At 36.9% G+C, this 24,137-nt stretch overlaps 1 protein-coding gene across 6 annotated transcripts in view; it reads right to left on the reverse strand.

Annotated features, from left to right (window-relative positions):
- The window catches only part of DLG2 (discs large MAGUK scaffold protein 2), a 1,008,740-nt gene that overhangs the window by 606,377 nt on the left and 378,226 nt on the right, over positions 1-24,137 (reverse strand). For 3 of the 6 annotated variants that reach the window (XM_090134092.1, XM_090134091.1, XM_090134100.1), the window contains one exon: positions 7,188-7,268. The exons of the other annotated variants lie outside the window; for them this stretch is intronic. In XM_090134092.1, the coding sequence (XP_089990218.1) occupies positions 7,188-7,268 (81 nt within the window). The remainder of the gene's footprint in view (positions 1-7,187; positions 7,269-24,137) is intronic. 6 annotated transcript variants of the gene reach the window in all.

Raw genomic sequence — 24,137 nt, forward strand, 5'->3', positions numbered from 1 at the left:
ACATTTTGAAATATTTAATCAGGATGCTGTCTCCAGAGGCAATAAAAGTACTAACATATGCTTATTAAAAAAAATTATTTGATTGATTTTTAAAAGTTCTGAAAAACATAGAGAATTCAGATAGACTACAGGCTCCTGAAGTTTTCAGAAGCTGAGTTACTGAACTTCTGTCTATTGTGTAATGATGGCTTTATGCAATATTGAAAAAATTGTCTAATAAATTGTAAAGTTATTAAGATTGCTGTGGAAGATATTATTATTAATAATATTCATTTATTTATTCTTTAACCCAGGAAATTCTGGGTCTGTTTTTCAGTTTTGAGAACTAATTTTAGTTGTCATGATGGAGCTTATCCAACATAAGTTAACTTCATACCTCAGTAATCAAGAAATCCCAGATGTTTCAAGCAATCACGTAATGATGGAAGTGTGCTTTAGCTCCATCCAAAGTAAAGCGATATTAAAAAAATAAATGAAAGTCTAACATAGTGAGTTTATCATGAGGGGAAAAACATCAAGGAAGTATAGCATATTTGGGTATTATTAATTGAGCACATAACCTTCCATAGGAAAGAAAGGGAATGCAGGGGGTTATTTAAATTTGGTGACTCTAAAGTTTCACTGGCTATGGATGAGAAATAAATTTCCTCTTCCTTTAAAAGGTTTAATTTTTTACACCGATGTAAACCATCTTTCATCCAAGCTGCCAAAATATATCCAACTTTTTCCATGAGGCCATTGGTAGAGGGGTCACAGCACTCAGGAATGGACATCGTTTCCTTTGGGAGGAAATACGAAGTTTATTCATTGGTGTAGTGTGGCTATAAGTTATTTCTGAAACCAGGGTTAGTAGATGGTCATAACCACACATCTGTTCCACAGGAGGCCATGGGAATTTAAGCTGACACTAATACTCAGCAATTCTGGCTTTGTGTCTCAAAAAATTCAGGAAGTGCCATCATCAACAACGTAGCCCACATAGGTACCTCTTGGGCAACACATAATTTACAGAGTTTTATACAGATTATGAAACTGCAGCCATTGTCTCACAAAACAATTCTGCCTGCGCTACCAAACTCAGAGGCAAATCTCTGCCTAACATGAGTTAACATACCTGAACTAAAGCCCCCTAATTTTTAAAGTTTATATAATGGGAATGACAATTGACCCAGCACCACAGAATACAATTATAATTAACAGGATTTTTTTTCTGAAAAATTGATGTATTGCCTTGGGGAAAAATGTAGGTCACAGCATCAATTAAAAGCAGAACAACCTCTTCATTGCCTACGTAACATTTAACTCCAAATAATTTGGTTGCTGTAAATTAAACCCACACTGCATGGCATCACAGGAATGGAAAACATCAAGAATAGCGACTGCAAAGAACTATTTCGAGATACAGCATTTAATTTATTCAAATAACATTGGCAAAAAAAAAAAAAAAAAAAAAAAAAGGAGAATACTTATATTAACAATATTTCTTCTCAGTTGTTTTTCTTTTTTGAGAAAAACTATTAACTGCATATTCAGCCTTCTTTAACATTGGCAGGATGCTAATATTAGGCCTCTACAGGAAATTATGTGAGAATTACTTAATTGAGGATTAAAAACAGCAGTTACCTTTGCTTCTGACTGCAAAGAAGATGTAAGATTACTTCAGACTCAAGGGTAACTGGAAGATCCAATGAACAATCTTGCATGTTAGAAAGTGGAATTTAGAAATAAATCATTTCAGATGAGCCTCTGCAGGGGCTGCCACTCAGAATTTATTTAAAATGCTTTTCTAACAGTACTTGAAATATTAGTGATAACTGTTAATGGAAGCCACTGCAAAATTTAAACAATTCTATTTCAAAAGAGTTGCCAACAAATAGCATCCCATTTTAATAACACTAACTTCCTGTTCCAGAACAATTTTCAATAGTAACTAACCCAGAAGAAAGCTCTAATAACAAAATCTTTACTCATCTTTTTTAGTGTTTGTTCACCTAGAAATTTAGAATATTTCATCTAGAAAGTTATGTAATTGGAAGTTCAATCATTTGTTTCAAATGTAGCAAATGTTTCTGCTCAGACTGTGAGGTTGAAAGATCAACTACATGGTGGTGAGCCAGGCTGCCTGAGTAAGATCTGACAAAGTCTTTCAGAGAAAACACAAAGGAGCAGCAACTAAGACAATGGGAGGGAGGGCTAATAAATGGATAAAACATACCTCCAAATTCTCTACTGCTCATGTGTAAACATGAATTATAAAAAAGTACTGCAGGCAAAATTAGATGTGATACCCATGTAATGTTTTCAGCACAAAAGTTCTTACCAAGAAATGAGTTTATAATTCTGTAGTAATATAGGAAATTTCTGAAAAAATATCAGAGGAAGTACCTAAACAGTTATGGTAGTACATATGACCCTGAATATACAAAGGGAGTGGATCTATATATCAGAAAATTCCACTTGAATACAGGCAGCTTTTGAGATGAAAACTATGCCACTGTTACTATTTTCAAATAATAGTAAGGATTATAGGAGCCCAGTTGTCCTTTCCACAAATGAAATGTTAAGATCGTCGAAATAATGTTAGTTTCTGTTTTGCCCCATAGCCATTGCTACATCTTGATGTCAGTGTTAAGGACTGGGATTCCAATGTGGAAGGCTTTCATCGAATCCAGAAGTAAAAGTGAAGTGGCTAAGCTTCAAAGATCTTAGAACATAAGGCTAAATCAAGCGACAACAGAAAAAGATGGACCGCAAATAAACCAATTTTCAACAGTTCTCCTTAGAGCTAGACTAACGACTTAGACTTCTAATTATCTAGCTATTTAATTGTTTTAAATGTTAAGTCGATGACAGATTTTCTGAACATAAGCCATGAAAATGTGTTTTTTGTGTTTTTTTTTGTTGTTGTTGTTTTGTTTTGTTTTAATTTCACAATTGAACAATGTATATCACTTTCTCTGACTGAATGACAGAGAACAATTAGGACAAAACTATGCTCAATTAGGACAAAACTATGCTTTGTGGTAACTCAAACTTAAAGAAGGTAGCTTATGTTCAGTGCAGGTCAAAGCAAAGAACCAGAAAATGATTGTTAAAATGAGATATTTAGGAACAGGGAGGGTAAATCAAATCCAATTTTAATTACTGTAGAGGTTGAATGGTGTACTATAGACTCAGAGCCTTGTTTTCCTCTTACCTCTAAATGTGCTAGACTGTTATTCTGTTAGAAAACATCATTCAGTGCTCTGAGAGTATGTGTAATTGTGTAATAGTCTACAATCATTGATGTTCTATATAAAACAGAAAAATTCTAATAGCTGTTCAGGAAATATGATTTTTTTTTTTTTTTTTTTTTTTTTGTCTCAAAGCAATTTTTGATCTCCCTTTTACAGATAGGAAAACAAAGGCAAAGAGAATGAAGAAAGCTGACCCAAATGTCTCAAGATTAGCTGCAAAGACAGAAAATGAAATGACATCTTAAGTTCAGAATCTCATTTTATAGACCAACAGATCTACAATTAGTTGTACAAAATATCAGAGAGATGTAGATGGCAGACAGTCACACAACACTGAAAAAACATCAAACCCTCTCAAACAGATCTTATGGTTTTAGTCAACATTTATCACGTCAGATTACAAATCAATAAAGGAAAATTATTCCAGATATCAACGACCTAGGCAGGATTTAGCCTTCATTCTCATTTAGGCCAGGAGATGGCTGTACTGAGTATCTACATATCTTGTGTATTGGAAAGGAAAAACGGAAAGGGAAAGGAAAAAGAGAAAGGGAAAGGGAACATTTCCAAGAAAAGAGCAATAAAGTGAACCTAAGGATTTTCTAAGATATGTTGATATTTTTTTCCCTTGGAACATTAATAACTGAAGTATGGACTGCAGGCATCATTTATTTTATTTTATTATTTATTTATTTAATTATTTTTGTGAGATGCCTATTCAGGTAAGAGGCCAACAGAAATAATTTCTACCAGCTATAGGTAGCGTCCAATTGATTCAAGTTTGCATTGAGCTGCAGATCTCATACTGAGCTAAATGAAAAATTAGAAAAGCATTGCTAACCTCCATTCATCCACAGGAAGGGAGGTAAATGGAAGTAAGTGCTGCCATTAGACCATGTAATACAGTTCCACATATCTTCATTTGAGCTAGTAGCTGGGGAAGAAAGTGATAGACTGCCTTAGTCAGACTAGGTGAATCTCACTCAGCCTTATCATCTAATCCCACATTCCTGCACTGAAGAAGATTTTGCTGAGTCTGCTGGACCAGAGATCAGGTGCCTAAAAGATTCAGAATTCAAAACAGAGAATATCACTGTATCACTGAATTTAGCCTAATGTACCACAGCTCATAACTCCGACAAAAGTATCTTAAAGAAGAGTGCATATCTATTTCAGAAATATAGGGAGGTGGAAATTTACAACTTCCTGGCATAATTTGTCCTGCATCCTCACTGCTGAAAAGGCCTGTCCAGAATTTGTTTGGCTTCACTCTAGTACGTATTCTGCTTTCCTTTGCTGCGCTGAAGAACCCCCTTGTTCCCAGTCTCCCCACAGAAATAAACTGTCATTATGAGAGAGATAAGTCTCCCTCTGGAGGAATTTTTTGCTGTTCTAGTCTCTATTCTCTGTATATACATTCAGTAACTTTTAAAGGTATGGACTCTAGAACTTGGCACAACAGTATGAAACAAGACTGTTGTTTCATATACAACTATAATCTTATCCTTATTCTTCCCTTAATCATCTAACATTAAAAGATCATCAGCTTTGCCGAGATGCCCATTCTTTCCTCTGAAACCACCTCACAGTCACCTATTTCCAGGTTAGGGGTTTCCCCTCTGTTTGTGTGGGTGACATTTCTTCCCTCTGGCTGTGTAATCCTTCTCTTCCAGGTAATAAACACTTTGTTTGAATAGATTCTGCTGACCAGGCCAGACTGTAACTGGACTGCTCCATCTGACTTCTCCCTCCTCTTCTCCGAGTTTTTAAATCTTTGCATGATCTACAAATCTTGCCGTCCATGAATTTGTGCCACCTTCAAAATCATTTCAACTAACATTGGAACATGTCGTCTACAGCCAATTCTAAATCATGAAAGACTATCTCTCAACATTTCCATGGAAGGGCCACTTATCATCTACTGGTACTTCGCTATGTCAGCTAATCAGTCCTTAATGAGTATTACTTTGATAAAGTACACTGTTATTTATTAAAATAAGATACAGTGTAATATTAAATCAAATGCCTTACTAAAACCTTCACAACATTTAGGAACATTCATCTAACAAATTCACAGACTGAAATGAAGTTTATCTAATATAACTGCTTTGCTTTAAACCTATGCTGAATATCATCAACTTATTCTAACCATAAATTTATGATTATGCTTGCTTTTTTAGCTAAATATTCCTTAATCATGCCAATATTTTTCCCAGGGATGACATCTAGCTAACCTGCTCTGCAGATTTATTATTATTTTTTTAAATAAAAATAAATAGCACAATACTGACACTCCAGAATTTCAAAAATATTCCAACATATCTCTTCAGCTTGATTTTTTTATGGCTCTTAGGCGAAAGTTAACAAGTAATGAGCTTTCTAATTTACTTATTTTATCACCAGCAGATGTTGTTTAACATGCTTTTAAAGATTCAGTGCTGTTTGCATAGTAGGGACACTGGATCTCCTACTACCATATGGGCTTGTTAAGGAGCAAACAGCACTTGCCTCCTACTGTGTGCCACTCAGTATTGAAGAGCTTTTTGTTCATCTTTGTGTGAATAAATGACACGATTAATTAAAGAGTGACTGACTAGCTTCATTTTTTTTCTTTGAAGTTGTTAAAAAAGCAGTAAGAATGAGTTATGTGCATCCAAAATAAACCAAGAAACAAATTTCATTAGGCCATTTTCAAAATCATAGTAGGCAGAAACAGAGTGTTAAGATACAGACGTTAAGAGTTCTTATTCATTATATTTAACACTGAATTCAACCTTAAGTGCCCCATATTTTTTTCCCTATTATTTGTGAAAATTACCTAAACATCATTAGCCATTATAAATTGATGTCCACCTGGCAGAGTGTTCTGCAAGGGTCACTCAGAATGATCATCTGTCTATTTATCCCCGTGTCCTGCTAACTCTGAAATCAAAAGATAGCAATTTGGACATCAACAACATATCAGTGTAGACTACATTTACCAGAAATATCCCATTAGTGTGCATTATCCTGAAATCTTAACCTGTCTCCTTTTCCTCCTGAGATTCCAAAAGACCCAGCTGGCAAGAAACCAAAATATCAAGTTTCTCTCATGTCTATTACGATAATAGCAGGAGGTCATACACTGAAAGCTGAGAACACAAATGCAGCATAAAGCAAATCGAAGATTTTGATAACAGAAATGCATGGAGGTTTGTATCCTCATGCAATAGAGCATGTGTATTGTTTTTTTTTTTTCTTTATTTGTTTGAATTAGAATTTTTTATTGCAATAACTTCAATGATAACTCCTTTACTGAAAAAGCTCTTTGATAAAAAGAAATATCTTCATCAATGCTGTTGTCTGTCAGGTTTCTCAAGTCCCTGACAGCAGCAACATTCAGTGTAAATACGCTTAATTTTCCTTTCCCAGGAAAGCCTGCCTGCTATAGCTCATAAACTGATTGTATCACTTCAAGGCCAACAGAGAATAAATAAATTTCGAAAAGATAAAACTGAAATTTTCCTCTCCACAGGGGATATCTAAAATCTAAGCATTCATATCTGTTATTTGACTGTAAAGAATGTGTAGGCAATGGAGAGAAAGTCTAGACAATGGAGAGAGACAACCATTTTTAGGACACAATCCACCTCAATAGGAGGAGACATCCAAAACCAGTATGAACTGCGATCAGGAAGAGTCATTTACTCTCATGGCAATATTGTTGACTTGGTCAGATGTCAAAAGCCAGGCGAGGCCGAATTGTTTTTCTTAAAAGAACAAATTATTTTCAGTTTAATCGCTGTGTAGCTGAGGCAAAATTTTTATGCCTCAGAATCTTGTCAGTTTTGAGGTGTTCAATAAAGAAATTAAAAAATAAAATAAAATAAAAAAACAAAACTATGAAGCAGCAGTCCAGACACTATTTCCTTTCCTCACTTTTATCCCCACAGCTCAGTTCACTACTCTCACCTGTGCATTAGTCCATTCCATTTCAGGGAAAGGTCCCAGCTGAAGGCCTCTACCTGTGGGATTCTCTTCCTCTTGGCCTTTCTGGAAGTACATAGAGACATCTACTCAGGACACGTTCCAAACTCAGATTTTTCATTATGTTTGTATATGGTGCTTAGTTGTGTACTTTCACTTCCCAGTTTGTTTTTCAGGGGTGAGGAGAATGTGTTGCTATAACTGCTCTGGGAATTAATCTGGCATACCATCTATTCCTTTCAATCTCTAAATTGGTACAAATACACGCTGAAGTGCCCAGAGGCTATTTAACATAAATGAAAAAGCATTATGTTCTATAATATTCAATGTGTTATTGATTAGAAATACCTGTGGAATAGTTATTTTTCCTTCAAGGAAGAACAAGCAAGGAAGAAATATTTTATGAGAATTAACACTGCACTACTTTATTTCAGTATATTTTCAGTATGGAATATCTACCAATCAAAAGTAATTATTAGCAAATCAAGCAAAAATGCTATAAAGGAATGAATAAATATTCTCTTTACAGTCCACCTCTTTCTAGCTAAAATTAGAAATAATCCTGTTTCTTTTAAATTTTAAAGCTGACTCTATATTATCTTTATGAATTTGTGATGTTTATAGGAGGCTATGCATTCAGTTTTAACCAACGTTGGGGTTATTTATTTATTTATTTATTTATTTCCTGTGAATTGGAATATCTGCAATGCAATGAATTCACACCCCTGAGTAGGCATGAGCCAATGCCATTGCAGAAAACAACAATACGAGAGAGCCCTGTAAGTAACAGGGAGAGCTGTGTGGCAAGGATCACAGTGTAAATAATAAAACTACTTTGTCTTTAGTTCAGCATCTATTAGCTACTTTTTTATAGAGAGTATTTAATTCCTAGAGTACTCAAATGCATTTTTACAAAGTTCTTAGTCTTTATATCGTATGAGAAAAGCTTACATCCATCTTGTAGTATATTACTTTAAGGATTTTATATATATATTATTAAAAATTATAACTTTTTAAATGTAAAAGGACAAGAGGCACATTTTTTTTTTCACTATCTCCTGTAATATCAAGACATTTTACTTACAAGCACATGGTAAACAAGACATTCAGGGAAGTCTTAGGACACTGTCACTATAAAGAATGGATATTAATTAAAAAAAAAAAAAAAGGGTGTACAACATTTCATTGTTAAGTATAGCCTAAGGAAAAGAGACTTCTTGCTCTGATTTCAAGCATTACTGCTGTCATAAAACAGTACTGTTAAGAGCTGGGGTTTGTAGTGATGCTGTGAAACTTGAGGCAGTTGGATGTGGGCTAAGAACAGAGTCCTTTCAGACTTGGGAAACTCCTGAGAATGGTTCAGAGCTCAAAGGAACTGGATCATCTTTGGAGGATGCATTCGTACCTTACTTTGGTCAGCGTGGATTTAGATCTGAATATTCAATCAAACTCACTTGGACAGGATATTTTGACATGACAAAATCTGAAGTAACTTTTCTTAACCCATAATGTAATGCATAGTCTCATAAATGTAGAAGAAATGCTCATGGGTGCTAAGAACTGCTCTGAGGAAGGAAATATCAGATGCAAAAATAGAAAGAAAGGAACGCTTATATGGAGATCATTCTCTAAAAAGGAGTCAAGAATGAAGTTCTGTTGCAAAACAGCTTTCCTTCCAAACATTGCTGTGTATAAGGGCATGAATTATAACTACTGAGCTGTAATTATTGACTATGAGAAAACAGCAGAACTGTATCATTTGGAGGGCATTGTGTTTTAAGATGGGTACTGAACAAAAATGAAGGAAACCTACACAAGAAGAAAAACAATAATGAGATATTTAGAATTCACAGCATAGCAAAGACTGAAGACAGGATATTACATGGGGATAGTGATCAGTTGCCTCCACTGAGGCCAGAACCTCAAGATACCATCCTAAACTGGCTGCTGTGATAAAAGCCTGTAACTGCTGTGATGCTGAAACACTGAAAAGAAGCCTTTTCAGCCCTTGATACCATGATTCCATAGCTCTCATCAATCAGAACTTCAGGTTTCCTGGTAATTTCAGCAATTTTATTTGGGAACCAGAGGAATAATAGCCAGCCAATGGGAAAAGGCATATATTTGTGTGTGTGTTTTCAAATCCATATTGTACAAATTGCACTGAGAAGAATTATGGTGTGGAAATGCAATCCTCTTTGTAAAATGCACTCCTGAATAAAAGGAAGTAAAGGAGCATTTATAAACAGCAACATTTATAGGCTTCATAGCATATGTTACAAATCTGGCAACCCTAAAGGTGAGCATGAGTTTCACAAATAACACTTTTTTGCTGTCATTAAATGCATGAAGTTATCACTTTGTCTCCAGGTGCTGCTGCATAAGGATTACTTAGGGCTGGAGCACCTCTTCTCTGAAAAAAGGCTGTGGGAACTGGGCTTGCTGAGCTTGGAGAAGAGAAAGCTGTGGGGTGAACTCAATGTAGCCTTCCAGTTCTTTAAGCTTCTCCCTGATATTTTTAGAAGTTTTGTGAATACCTCAGATCTTGCAGGACATCTAAAATAGTAGGATTTGCCTGACTTAGAGAACTGAATCTCAACTCCAAGAAGGTCCTCAATCTGATAATAGACAACAGAAATATACTAATTATTACATATTTTAAATATAAATGGATAATTCACCTTAAAGTCAAAGTTTTAAACAAGACTTAAGGAGAAATTGGATTCGATGTCCAAGTATTCAATTTTTAGAAGGGCTGATATATATCCATATTCAGAGAACTGCCTGGAAAATTTTGTTAATCCGTGGATTAAGGAAGAATTCATTTCTTGTCATGGAAAAGGAATGGCACATACACAATATTGGGATGTCCCTTGATCCTACAAAGGTACCTTCATACAACATCAGACAGTATTAACAAGTCATCTACTCAAGGAAAACTGAAAAAAAAACTAAATTATTTTCTCTGACAAGAAAAAAAAATAATAATCTTAAGAAAGTGAAGATCATATGAAAATCTGAAGGGACTACAAAGTTCCTGCTCATCTTACGTAGAGGGCACTGAAGTATTGCTATGCCAAAAAGGAGTAATGAAACACGAATGCAGGGAGAAGAGTGCATAAAGAAAACTGTGTTACTGTGTCTAAATAAAGCAATGAAAAACTTTTGCACTTACAGGAACTTCAATATACCAATTGAACCAACACTGTTTAGTTTAAATGTGCTTTATGCCAACAGTGTAACTGTTAGATGAATTCTACAGAATTTATGCAGGTGCGATTACAAGTCACACAAAAATCAGCATTAGCATGGGGTAATAGACTTCTTTGGCAAAAACTGTGCATAAGTCACAAATTTCAATCATGTCAGATGATGAAGGGAAAAGAAACTTCAAGTAAAAGCTTAAAAATATACAGGAGTATACAACTTCCTTTTAAAATTTGAGTCTTTCTTCTTACTGACTTGTAGAGAAATAATAAAAGCTTGATAGCACATTGGTGATGAGTCCAAAAATACTTTTAAAGAAGGCAGGCTTGTGAATGAAATGAAAATTCAAGACCAGCAGATGGGTTTAACTGCTGTTATATGTGGAGTGGTTTCCAAGAACATTATGTATGTAATAATAAATAGCCAGAGACATAAAGTTTTCCCAGTAGTTTAAATCCTAAGAATATGAGCTAAGAGAGGGCTTTAAGCTTTGGCTCACAGCAACATCCTTACATTTTACCCTTGTCTACAGCAGCAGAAAATGCTTGTTATTGACAACGGGTGTCAGCAATGGGTGCAATTAAAACAGTGCTGAGAACAGTTTTACAAGCAGGCAGGTTTAACATGGCCTTTCTGAAACAAGAATAGATCTTGGCTGTGCTTGCAGGTTAATCACATTCAGCACCAGTATAGTCATTGTCAGCAATGGATAATTACACTAGTGTACACAATGCCTCAATTTGTGCATATGCTTTACATAATAGCTATGTTACGAATTGCCTTCGTTTCTCATTCTTGATCTGGATGTGGGAATGGGGACGGGGTGCCACATGTAGGATTCCTGCAGTTTGGATCCAACTGTCTCTGTGCCTTATGCCCTATTGGTTGGAAGAAAAAGTGAAGTTCCAAAGCCCCATGAAAACAGGCAGCCGCTTCTCTGTGTGTGCTTAGAATACTTCTGGCTTTATCTCCTAAGCCACTAGAAAATGGTTTTGTAAAGTGGCTGCTATGACTAAGTTAAAGCTGCATTTTTTACCACGTATCATTATATTTGACTGACACAAATATTTGTGACATGCAATAAAATTGGAACTTATAAAGCCATACAGCTTTGCAAAGAAGCACTGACAAGGAAGGCTGCAAAAGAATGACTGGAGTTGAGAGAAAGAAGAAATCTACACTGGGATGGAAGCCCAGAAAAAAATCATGTTTTTTATCTTCAGTGAAGCCAATTGCTTCTGTAGAAACAAACACTTTGAGAGAAACCACAGAGAAGAGTGGTGGTGGGTCCAAGGAATACTGAAGCTCAGTGCAGAACTGTGCTTTACTGCTCACATCTGCATGCAGAGATGTACCAGGGATTCTAGTACGTGCTGAGTGCTATCCTAGGTGAGCTGGGGGTAATGGGAATAGAAGTGAAAGAAGAAAAAGATGAAGAACCAAGTGAATGAACCGTATCAGATATGACCTGAGGTGTTGCATCTTCATCTGGGGAACAGAGTATACACTTGTTCTGTTCCCAGCCTATTACTTTTCAAGGCTACTCTAGAAAATCCTGTCTGTAAGCTGTCATGCTATAAGCATCTCTTTTTCCATTTAATTTGCTCTGTAGAAACAAATTTTGGAAAAACTATTGCAAAAACACCGCTCTTCAATCCTATCATTGAACCCCCATTCATGAAATGGAAAAAATTAATGCAGATGACTGTTGCTTGTGTGGTATTCAGTGACCAGTTAGTGCTCAGGGATCTTCCAAGAGACCTTTCTCATCACTTGACTATACTTACTGCAAGGCAAAAAGAGCTTACTTTTACCTGGAAAACTCAGTCGTTAAACCAGCAGTCCACTAAATTATGCATTTCACTCCCACCCCAAAAATTAAATGGTACAGCTATATGAACTCATCTAGTTTTGGTCAGTGCAATAAGTACCCTTCCTAGTAGAGTATAATTTATTTGGAGATCTCTAGAACAGGTGCTTCAGTCCAAAAGTTCTCACCTCAGATATCCTTACTGATGCTGCCAAACTGCTTGTTTAGGTTGCTCCCTGATTACGTTCCTTTTGGTGTTGGTTATATAGCTAGCTCAACTTGCTAGCTACATAATCTTTCGGCTATTCCTTCTAACGGCTATAATACTGAAAAAAGAAAGCTGAGCAACATGCTCAAACTAGACCCTCACTGCCCTCAGTGCTAACTATTACTGGAAGTCTGTCTCTGTTTTGTATCAATACAGACAATCTCTTCCAATCCAAAAAACTACTCTAGAATGGATCAGACTTAAGCGGAGTGGACATGAGCAAACTGACTGAAAGTCAGTGCAAACTGACTTTCTGCACAGCAGAGTAGACCCAGTCACTCTCTACTATCAGAGGTACACAATACCATTATCTGAGGTAAGAGTACCCAAGACTTCTACCTGTGTCATTCACTTTGCTATATCTTTTTTTTTTCCCCACCATTTATCAATCTACTGTGACTCCAAGAGTAGTTTCTAGAAATGCAAGTTTGATTTTTTTCAGATTCCTGTTAATCAAAGTTAACAGTGATGACAACCTCACTTCAGTGGAGAGATTTGAAAGTTCTGAATATATATCCCAGTCTGATCAATTTCTCAGTAGAGTTTTTGGTAGTTTTTTTTTTTTTTTTTTTTTTTTTTCCAACATTCTTTTCATCAACTATTAATATGTAATGCTTAGTGAACACGACTTAAGCGCAGGCTTGGTAAACTGTAGCCATTTCTCAGCCATCCAGTTGTACTACATGCATCAAAAATGGAATTGGTATGTGTGAGGTCCTCTTTCACAGGAGCATATCCTAATAAAGTAAGGCTAAGAGTCAAGCACAAATATATAGGTTTGTGCTTTTTTCCCACTTTAAAATGTGAAACAGTACATGCTTTTTATTTCCACCTCCCATCCTCCCCTTTTTTTTTCTGAACAACATTGAATCTCTTTTGCATAATGTAGGGTGTATTTCTGGCATCCTGAAAGGTTTTAGATCAGCAATACTGCTATCCAACTGAAGCCAATACAAATTATTTTTCATCTTATCTCATGAGTTGTTCACTCTAACCTTCATCTCAATATAATTTTTTTCTGTCACATTTTGAAGATGAACTTTCCATGGAGAATGTGCCATATGAGGAGAGACTGAAGAAACTGGGGCTGTTCAGTCTGGAGAAAAGGAGGCTGAGGGGAGACCTTATTGCTCTCTTCCAATATCTGAAAGCTGCTTACAGCAAGAGCAGGGTTGGTCTCTTCTCACTGGTGACAGGTGACAGCACAGGGAGAAATGGCCTCAAGTTACGCCAGGGTAAGTTTAGGTTGGATACCAGGAAACACTTTTTTACAAAAAGGGTTGTTAAGCCCTGGAATAGGCTCCCCAGGGAGGTGGTTAATTTACCATCGCTGAATGTGTTTAAAAACCATTTGGATGTGGTGCTCAGGGACATGATGTAGTGGAGGGTTGTTAGTTACAGTAGTATGGTTAAGTTGTGGTTGGACTCAATGATCTTTATGGTCTTTTCCAACCTGAGTGATTCTATGATTCTATGAGTCAACAAGACCAAGTGTCAGGTCTTGTACACAACAACACCAGGCAATGCGACAGGCTTGGGGCAGGATAGCTGGAAGACTGTGTGGAAGAAGTAGACCTGGAAGTGTCAGGTCAGCTAAACGTGGGCCAGTGGTATGCCCAGGTGGACAAGAAGGCTGATGGCATCCTGGCTTGTATCAGAAATAGTGTTGCCAGCAGGAGCAGAAAAATGATCATCCCTCTCTACTCAGCCCTGGTGAGGCTGCCCCTTGAGTGCTGTGTTTGGTTTTGGGCCTCACTACAAGAAAGACATTGAAGCCCTGGAGTATGTCCAGAGAAGGGCAACAAAGCTGTGAGGGTTCTGGAGCACAAGTCTTATGTCCCTGTAAGCTGAGGGAACTGGAATTGTTTAGTCTGGAGAAGAGGAGGCTTAGGGGAAACCTTATCACTCTCTACAGCTCTCTGAAACAAGGCTGTGGTGAGGAGAGGTGGAGAGAGGTGGTCTTGCTAACTAGCAATAGGATGAGAGGGAATGGCCTCAAGTTGCACCAGGGGAGATTTAGGTTGGACATTACAAAAAATATCTTCTCTGAAAGAGTGCTAAGGAACTGGAATGGGCTGTTTATGGTTTGCACACCATTAGAGGTGGTTTAGACACCATTCGTGGAGGTATTCTAGAAATATTTAGTTGTTTTACTACGGGACATGGTTTAGTGTGGAGAAATATTGGTGGCAGGCAGATGGTTGGACTGGATGATCTTGGAGGTCTTTTCCAGCCTTGGTGATTCTGTGATTCTGCGATTAGTCAAATCCTTACATTTTTTCTTCAGAGGACTCTTAGTGACATTCCCGGAGGTTTTGTTTACCCTCTCACTCACATGAGCTTTCTTGGGATAAGAATCCCTTCTCCACTGTTTTTTGATACAGGAAGATTTGATGTGCTTTTGGAAGATCTGTAGTTGAATGACTGTGAGAAACCAAATACTGGGTACAATACAAAATACACCGTCATGTGTCCGTGGCACACATGAAAGATCAGCAGTGTAGGCTACACAGCAGACAACACATGCATCTCTATGCACATGTTTGGACATGGTCTGTCATCTCAGACCATCCTCCAGCAATACTAAGTGGCTCTTCACTCATAGAGTTTCTTCAATCTTTTATATCTCTGACTAAAACTACAGTTGATATTGAAAGCTTATGGGATATAAACCATTCCTCAATATTCTTTACTTCAGTTTTATAGTCTCTTTGCCTGAGGCAATGAAAACTATCAAACATATCAAGTATTTCAAAACCAGGTATTGTAAGAAAAGCTGCCCTTTGTTGGCATTCACTACCTGCAATACTAGAGGTGTTGTTTTCAGTGTCTTTCACCTTCCTGGAGAATTTCATTCCTAGTGAAGCTGGCTTTGAAGTGTTTCATACTCCTCTTTTGTGTATTTTCTCTGTTCCTTTTAACTCTTGCTGTAAATCATACTCAGCAATCCCTTAGATCAACAACACTTGTGAGAGGTCATCTTCAGACTACAACTGGTTTAAGCTAGCTGGAAATAATGAAAGAAATCTGACGTTACCTCCCATGACCCAGTGGCTGTCTTACTCATGTGAACAGAGACATTCACTGGATATCTCAGAGAGGACTAATTGCAATGAGATCTGTCATGAGAACCATTTCAAATACATCTTACCTTTTTAACACTAAATTTTGAAGCTTTCTTTGTAAGAAAATAAAGCAAATCTTACTATAGACAAAAGAAATATAATTACAATGAAAGACATTTGGGGACTATAACTGCTGTATTTTTGGGTGCCTTCAAGGGCATAAATATCCATTTTAGCTTTTGTGCTATATCTAAATAAATAAAATACACAAATTCAAAAATACATTGGCAGGAAATCTTTGTGTTGTTTAAATTTAGCAGAATGCTGAGCACTAAACTTTGACCTCATGACTCATAGGAAAAAATATATCAATTTAAATAGAAATAATTGCTCTATCTCAGTAGCTCCAGCTTTCCTAAATCTAAAAGAGAGCCACTGTTTAAAGGCTGTCCTAAATCTAATTGTTCTAACATTAAATGTCTCAAATGACAACAGAATAGAATTTTTATGAAGTTTCCTTCCCAATATTTCTCAATTCTCTTTAGATGAATTCCTGGTGAGTTAATGCTTATATCTCCTTTGCATACACATAGGTCTTAAATACAATGGATTCTTATTTCTTCTGTCTTTAGGTTTATAGCTTTGAGATTTTGAAAGTCTGCAAATCTTCATATTACTTTCTGACTCTGCTGAGAATATATTTATTCAAACATTATGCTTATATTATGTTTATTTTATTTATATATGTTTTTTGCATTGATTGTATACAACAGCTCAGCAAGAATAAACTCATATTCAAAGGATTCAGAGATGTGTATTTATTTGTATAAGAAAAATAAGACACCCTCAGTTTGTCCTCAGAAGTATTAATCCTCTTTCTGAACCAGTACCCTTAAGAATTATGTCACTGAAAATAGTTACAGGGCAACAATGGCAAAAGAAAAGAAAAAAAAAGAAAAAAAGAGAGAAAAAAATAAAAGCTATATTTTGAAGGAGGACTTTACATAATACTTGTAAAGATTACTACCATGAATGTGTCATTCACTGAATCTCATGACAGCAATAAAAATGAACAGTATTCTTTAATGCCTTTACCATCTAGGCACATTTCACAAGAGTATAGTATGTGCTTTTTTTTATATCACTTTCCTTCATTCACTCTGCCTGAACAAAATAGCTCGAATGCCATACAGCTGCTGGTCTCTCCCTGCATCAGCTGTAAACACCTCCTTCTTCCTAGTCATAAAATCACAGAATTATTGGACATAGAATGGCTTAGGTTGTAAGGAATCTTAAAGACACTTGAGCTCCAGCTCCCCTGTTGGGGCTAGGAGCTGAACACCAGTCATCAGTCCATCTGGCTTGCTAAGAACTGCATTTCTGAGAGACATTTTCTTATGACTGATGTGTACCTTTTGGAGAAACTTAATTATGGGAGATTCGGGAGATGCAGATGAAGAAATTAAGGGATAGACCATTGCATGAGACTGTGTGCTGGAAATGCCATTCATTAAGATGATATGGGAGGACTAGAGACAATTCAGCTGTGTCATCAGACTACTGCGTCCTTCATAATCCCTGGCAGATAGGCAGATGATGCCCAACCCTTCTAAAAAAACCATCATGGTTGAAATCAACTTTACAATATTAAGTGTGCATCAAAGTGTGGTGTCCATATAATAACGTGTTTGATACTAGTAAGCTCACCTAAAAAAAAAAAAAAAAAAAAAAAAAAAGGATGTAAATTTCAACTTACTAACTCATGGGATACATGACTGCAGGATGCCTGTCATAGAGAGTAGCTAAATTTGAAAAGTGATAGATCTGATTTATGACAAGATATGGATTGTTCAGACATCCTGTCTTAGCATGAGTACTTATCAGACTGGACAGAAATTCACTATCACCTCTACATTGCAACACTTGGCTAGGGAAATATCAGAAATAAACCGTTTTTAAAGATGAGATTTCTGGTCTGATTAACAGGTTGCTGATCAGCAAGTCCTAAATCACTCTGATCACAACTATGGTAATGAATGATCCTCTTTTGTACAAACATACATACACATCTACTGCACATGGGAGATAGAGTTAAGGTTGCCATGGGAACATTACCTCCAGAGTTGGGGGTTTTAAAAATACACTTAAAAATTATAATAATTATTATTAATTAAAATAGCACATCTCTAATGTTTTAGTACCTCATTTTTACCTTGTAATTTATTTCTTTAGGTGTTTAGGAAGCACAGTTTATTTGATAGGTGAATACTAGAGCCCAGTGCAGTAACTCAGTAACTTTATTCAGTGGTTTCAAAACTTGTTCTAATGGGATATTTTACACAAAATTCACTGTGCAGGAATAACTGTGTATGGTATTGAAACAGCTGTGTCAGTTTTACACCAGGTGGTTCAGCTGCTGATAAGGTAACCTCTGAAGCACCACTGAACTCAGCACAAGCTATGCGACTGCAACCTAGATTATGCCAGCTTCTGACGTGGGGTGATGCTGAGGGTTAGGAAGAAGCAGAACACTTTGGGCCCTGATGCTTCTTCTTCACAAGCAGCCACTGTCACACACACTAATCTACACAAGAAGCATTAGCAGTACCTAACTTTGCTTGTCACTACTGTCCTCCACTCCTTTTTTCTTGGTTCATTGCTTTTCTTCTCCCATGCCCTTTCAGGCCAAGTACCAATTTTTTTTGTGTGTTAAGAAACCTCAAGATACTTCTGAGTGTAGCAGTACATTCAGGCTCCCCAACCTAAACTTAGGCTCTAAGTTTTTAGAGGTGCTGACCTACAAACCTCATTGATGGGAATGATTAAAAGTGTGCAGCAAATAGCCTTCCTCAAAAGTCTTCCCTGCAGACCAGGGCTCTAGGGCATTACAGAAGTTTCATGAAGATACCAGAAAATCATAGTGGTCATTGGAGTCATCTGCCTTTTCACTAAAGTGAAAAGCACGGAGAAGAGGAAGCAAAGGGAAAACCCCATCACTCTCTACAGCTGCCTGAAAGGAAGTTGCAACAAAGAGGTATCAGTCTCTTTTCCCAGGTGACAAGAGATAGGAAGGAAGGAAAGGGAGGAAATAGTCTTAATTTGTCCCAGGTGAGGTTTACATTGGACATTAGGAAGAATTTCTTCAAATAGAATGGTCAAGCACTGGAATCAGCTGCCCAGAGCAATGGTAGAGTCCCAAGCCCTGGATGAATTTATGAGACATACAGATGTGGTTCTAAGGGACATGGTTTAGTGATGAGGCTCAGTAGGTCAGTTTGATGGTTGGAGTTAATGATCTTGAAATTTTCTCCAAACTTGATGATTCTATAGTTCAATGACTCTAAAGGGAAATTCTGTTTTCTGTACTATCAATCACTAGAAAAAGGCATAGTGTATAAAAGAAAGAACAGCAAACCAAATGAAAAACAAACTATCTCAGCCTTTTCTCCACTTTTGAGCATCTTGCTTCCTCTAGAGATTTGGATCTTGCCATAGATTGCACTCAAAGAAAAGATGCTGGCACATTATTGATCTAATTGCAGTTACAGCGCAGCTACTGACCCCAACAACATTAGCTTTATGCTCTGCAGTTGCGAAATGTATAAGTACTGCTGTCAATACTGCAGACATAGAAAATGTTTTTTCTGAAGAGCCAGCTGGTGTACTCAAGAGGAAAAGAACTGAGATAAAAAAACATGTATTTGGTACTGTAGTGAACTGAGACCCTGCAATATAAGTCTGCACTGAGGAAGGAGCTTAGTTAAAATATTCACTATAAGTCTCCTCCCTAAAGGAACAGTACTTAATACATGTTAAAATATAATTGTATAATTGGAACTCAAGTGTTTGGGTTATGTAAAAAGTGCTGTAGGCGTATCAGCTTAGACAGAGGTAATTGGATCTTGTATATTAGTGTTTTACCCTTAAAGGGATAATCAGCATTTTTTTTTTCTTAGTAGTGAGGATGCTGAAGCCTAGAAGGTTGGGAAAAAAAAAAAAGGTGTTGTCAGAAACTCAACGTTTAGACCTGTTTCCTTTGTTCCTACCTCTATCACTTGCTCGACTGTAAGAATATTTTTGCAGTAGATCGCCTGCTTAATGCAACCCCAGCTGGGTGCCCACACAATGGCAGCACTGATACTGCTTTTGGAGAAATCAGCATAAAACTGAATTGTCAGCATGCATCAATCATGGTGCTGAAAATAGGACTAGATAGTAGCATTAAATAATACAATACTTTGCATGTATTTATAGTAACAGGTCATGCACATAAACCACTAAAGAATTCTTAGGGAGGGCTAGGAAAAGAAGAAATGAGAGCTTCAATCTCTCCTTGAGACAAGGGTTAATCTTTTATACAAAAAAGAGTAAACAGCCACACATCACTGCTTAGCTCATCTGTTTGAAGGATACAATAAAAACAAATATGATTTTACTCACAATAAGTCAAATGACGATCAATGGCTCTACAGCTTTGAGTATCCAATTGAAGCCCTCAGAAAATGAAGTGGATGTGCAAGAGGATAGGTTACTACTCCATCATAGGCTGAGGATAGGAAAATGTCACAGACTACTGGGGCTTCAAATATGCTGCAAATCTTTCTGGAGAGGAGGACTCATTTAGTTTGAAAAGGAAACAGTGCATCTCTAGAAAGTGAAGCAGCAGAGCACAGGTGAAAGCTGTTGTCAACTTTATTCTGTTTCATTTTTACTAAGATAAGAGTAAAGATGTGTAGCTTCTCAAGATAAGGGTGAGTGTGGGTGGGGTGTTGGTTGGGGGACAGGTAAATCCCACCTACAAGAGCAACACCCAGCATTTTCTAATTTCATCAGTATTGTCCAATTCATTCTTGTTTTTCCAAACACAAGAAAAAATATCTGATAGAATAAATTCCAGGAGAAAAACAAAACAGAGCAACCGTACACAGAAATGCACACAAAACAAACAAAAAGACAGGCGTTAGTCTTAGTCTTCCCATTGAGAAATTGGCACCAAACTTTGAGATTCCCAAATCCAACCAAACTCTCAATTCTCAGTTCAAATCAACAGAAAGTTAATCCGAATTGTAGGCATCACCTTAATTTCTTATTTCTCCCCCCATGCAATGCCCACTGAAGATCTCCCTAACTTCTCTGACAGGAGGATTTGTGAGGAGTTTGAAAACATTACAGATATCTTGTTTTTGAATAAATCAAAGTCTCTCTTGATAAATGATGGGGGGAAGCTACTTTTTGGCTTCATTCTAAGTCTCAACAGATAAGGTCTCATGGATTGAAAAAGTGGCCTAAGAGAGCTCCCTCTTCAATGCCCATCTGAGAAGATATAAGAGGAGAGAAGAAGCGAAGAACAATTAAAGAAGGCAACCTGCACTAGAAGACCAGTTGCTTCCAACCACAAAGATGCCAAGGTCTCAGGGTTCTCTGCTCATGTGTGTAGAATTTATTGTTTATTTATATCAAAGTAGGAATAAATAAAGAGCTTTGCCCTTCTTTTGGGATCTCATCTGCTACCCTGTAAGAATGGCATATGCCTACAAAGTCTTATTCTTTCAGGAATAGTGTCTTTAAACTTTACACATCATTACATTGGCATGTGTCATATACAAAATTGTTATGCGTATACACTATAGGCTGAAGAACATCATTATGAAGTGGAGAAGTTCACTTCATTTTCAAAGCTTTATACAGAGAAAATGTAAGTTGCAGAGTGACAAGGTTAAAAACTGCTCAGCTCTTTCTGGTTTTCAGCTCCTTCTCTTATTTCATGCTACGGTTACATTATTCCCTTATTCCTTCCAGTACACACTTGTCTTTTTAACATGGGAAAAAATAATTTAAAAAAACACAACAAACCAACACAAAAACAATTCTATATTCATTATGCCAAGAAAATTAATTTTGGCTTGTAGTTAATGAACAAAGATTATCAATAGTTTTATTTACTTACAGAAAATAACAATATAATAACTAAAGAACACCAAAGAAATGCTGTGTTTACTCTAATTCATCACTTTCACATGCTTCGTTTTGTACTCAAAAAAGCAATCTAATACATGACTACTTTAGTCCCCCTTGGTAAATTTTGTGCCAACACTTGTTGGCCCTAAATCCAAATCAAATCCATGAGAAACTAATGGATCAAATTTAGCGTTCCACATATTTTATACTTATTTGATGCATTCTGCAGATTTTGTCTTGTGTATCTAAGGTTAATAGGAAAAGTATGGGAATACAATATTCTGGATTCGTGCACTCTTTTAAATGGAAAGAATATATTTTCAAACAACGTAGCCATTTTGGTGAGAAAAGTCATGGATCTTTAACTACCAGCTCTTACTGAGGTCTAAAGAAAATCTGTACACAAGCACTTCAATAAAAAGCCCTGATCCTAAATCCTGAATCTACAATACACCAAAGAATAGGCATCACAACAAATGTCTTGATATCAGCTGTTTAAGCAGTTTAACCAAATTTATAACACACATAGAGGCATATCACTACAACATATTTTTCACCATTTTTCGCCAGGAGAATAACAGGGTTGCAAAGATGGTGAAGGGAAGAGGGGGAGGATGTATGAGGAACAACTGAAGTCCTTTGACTGGTTCAGCCCAGAGAAGAGGAGACTGAGTGGCAGCCTATGACTTCCTCACAAGGTGGAGTAGAGGGGCAAACACTGACATTCATTCTTCAGTGATGAGCTACAGAACCCAAGGGAATGCAATGAAGCTGCAATGGGAGGTTCAGGTTGGATTCCACAGCAGAGGGTGGTGTGCATGGAACAGGCTCCTCAGGGCAGTGGGCATGGCCCCAAGCTGCCAAAGTTCAAGGGTTTTAGGATGACACTCTCAATGTCTGATTTTTTGAGTGGTCCTGTGTGCAGCAAGGAGTTGGACTTGATCCTTAGGGGCTCCTTCCAACTCAGGAAATTCTATGTTTCTATTAAATTTGTTAGGAGATTCTAAGTGAAAACTGCCCCTTTTTCCTTTCTTAGGTTATTTTAATTTTACTAGCTCTTAATTCAAGGATATAAAATCTTAAGAAAGAGATGTTTAAGTACACTGGTGGGATGTTACTTATTAGAGCTTTTGACAACAAATTGTGTTATTATTTATTGTACCATTCAAAGTTCTGTTTTACTTCTCACTCTTGCACAAAAAAGCTCAGTGACTTGTTAACTTGCACGTTCTATATAAGGCAAAATAGACTTCTGCTAACACAAACTTTTCTGACACTTTCAAATGCAGCTTTACAGCCTTAAACAGACATTCCTCTGCTCCCACCCACCATCTCATCCAGGGCCTACAGTCACCAAATTTTGAGAATTTAAGAGTGGGAGTATTGCTAATGTAGCAGGTAAGTGTAGAACTTAATGCCCTGTTCATATGGATGCATGTACACATGAGAGGGTATGCCTGCTTTTTTCTATTCCTGTCCACCATTTACTCCAGAAATTCTCTGTAAACTTTATTTTCCTTCCCAGCCACATCCACTGACCTGGAATCTAACTGTGAAGTCTAAGTAAGATCCAGCAGCAGAAAAGAAAGCAAATATATGTATTTGAAAAGAAAAACAAAGAAAAGAAATAAGATGCAGAGCTGAACAAGGGAAGCACTGGAGGAAGCATAGTACTTCAAGGACAAATCCAAAGTAGATGCTTAATTTCCTTCAAAAGTAATAGGTATGTAAGCACTTTCGTTGATAATGTTAAAGTCTCACAAGCTCTGCCAGAGCTTTTCTTTCTATTTCACTAACCCAAAAAAGGTAAAAAACTAACCCCAGTAACACAGCCCCTACAATCCTTGCTCCTCTCTGTTTTATCAAAAGGTGTTACATTGATTCTCAGTAAATCTTCTGTGGAATCAATAGAGGAACAGAAAGTAACACTCTGAACACTTACCCTCCTTTCTCTTATTTTAAACCCTGGATTATGCTTCCTGAATTTCCTTCTGTTTCAACTGAAGCAGTATTTCACTTAGAACTGCTAAAACCCACACCATTCCTACTGCAAAGTGAGCTGTATGGTTGCATGCTAAATTCCTCCTCCTTTCTGTGAAATTGGATGAGGTGACTTATAGAGGTCCTTTCCAATCAACATTTCTATGATTCTGTGATTACTTTGTACACATTCTCATAACATGAGCTGACCCTATCTTATCTGAGCTCTTTTTATGAATAAACTGAAGATGATGGAAGAAATATCATCAGACTATAGAACAACTAATTCTTATTTACTAACAGAAACTTTATTAACCCCTGAAGACCTATACTGTCCCTCCTGGTGAATACAAATAGCCAAGAGATATCTGGTGCTTGCAGACAGAATGTGGATTAGTTTGAGAGCAGCTTCTTGGCATCTCCAACATTTTTATTCCATCACACTGGAATAAACTGGCTAGTGCTGTATGAAAAGGTGCCACTCTCGAGCACGATGACAAATTAACACTGTTTCTGGAAGCCAACTCCTCTTTAGGGTTCAACTCACAGATCTGTGAGGAAGACAGCAATCCTTTCTACCAAAAATGTGCCAACCTGATCTGAAGAAGCAAGTGTGAAGATCAGTAATCTTACAATAATGGTACTTT

The sequence above is a fragment of the Phasianus colchicus genome, chromosome 1 (assembly GCF_987193195.1).
Source record: "Phasianus colchicus chromosome 1, bPhaCol1.hap1.1, whole genome shotgun sequence".
Classification (NCBI taxonomy): Eukaryota; Metazoa; Chordata; class Aves; order Galliformes; family Phasianidae; genus Phasianus; species Phasianus colchicus.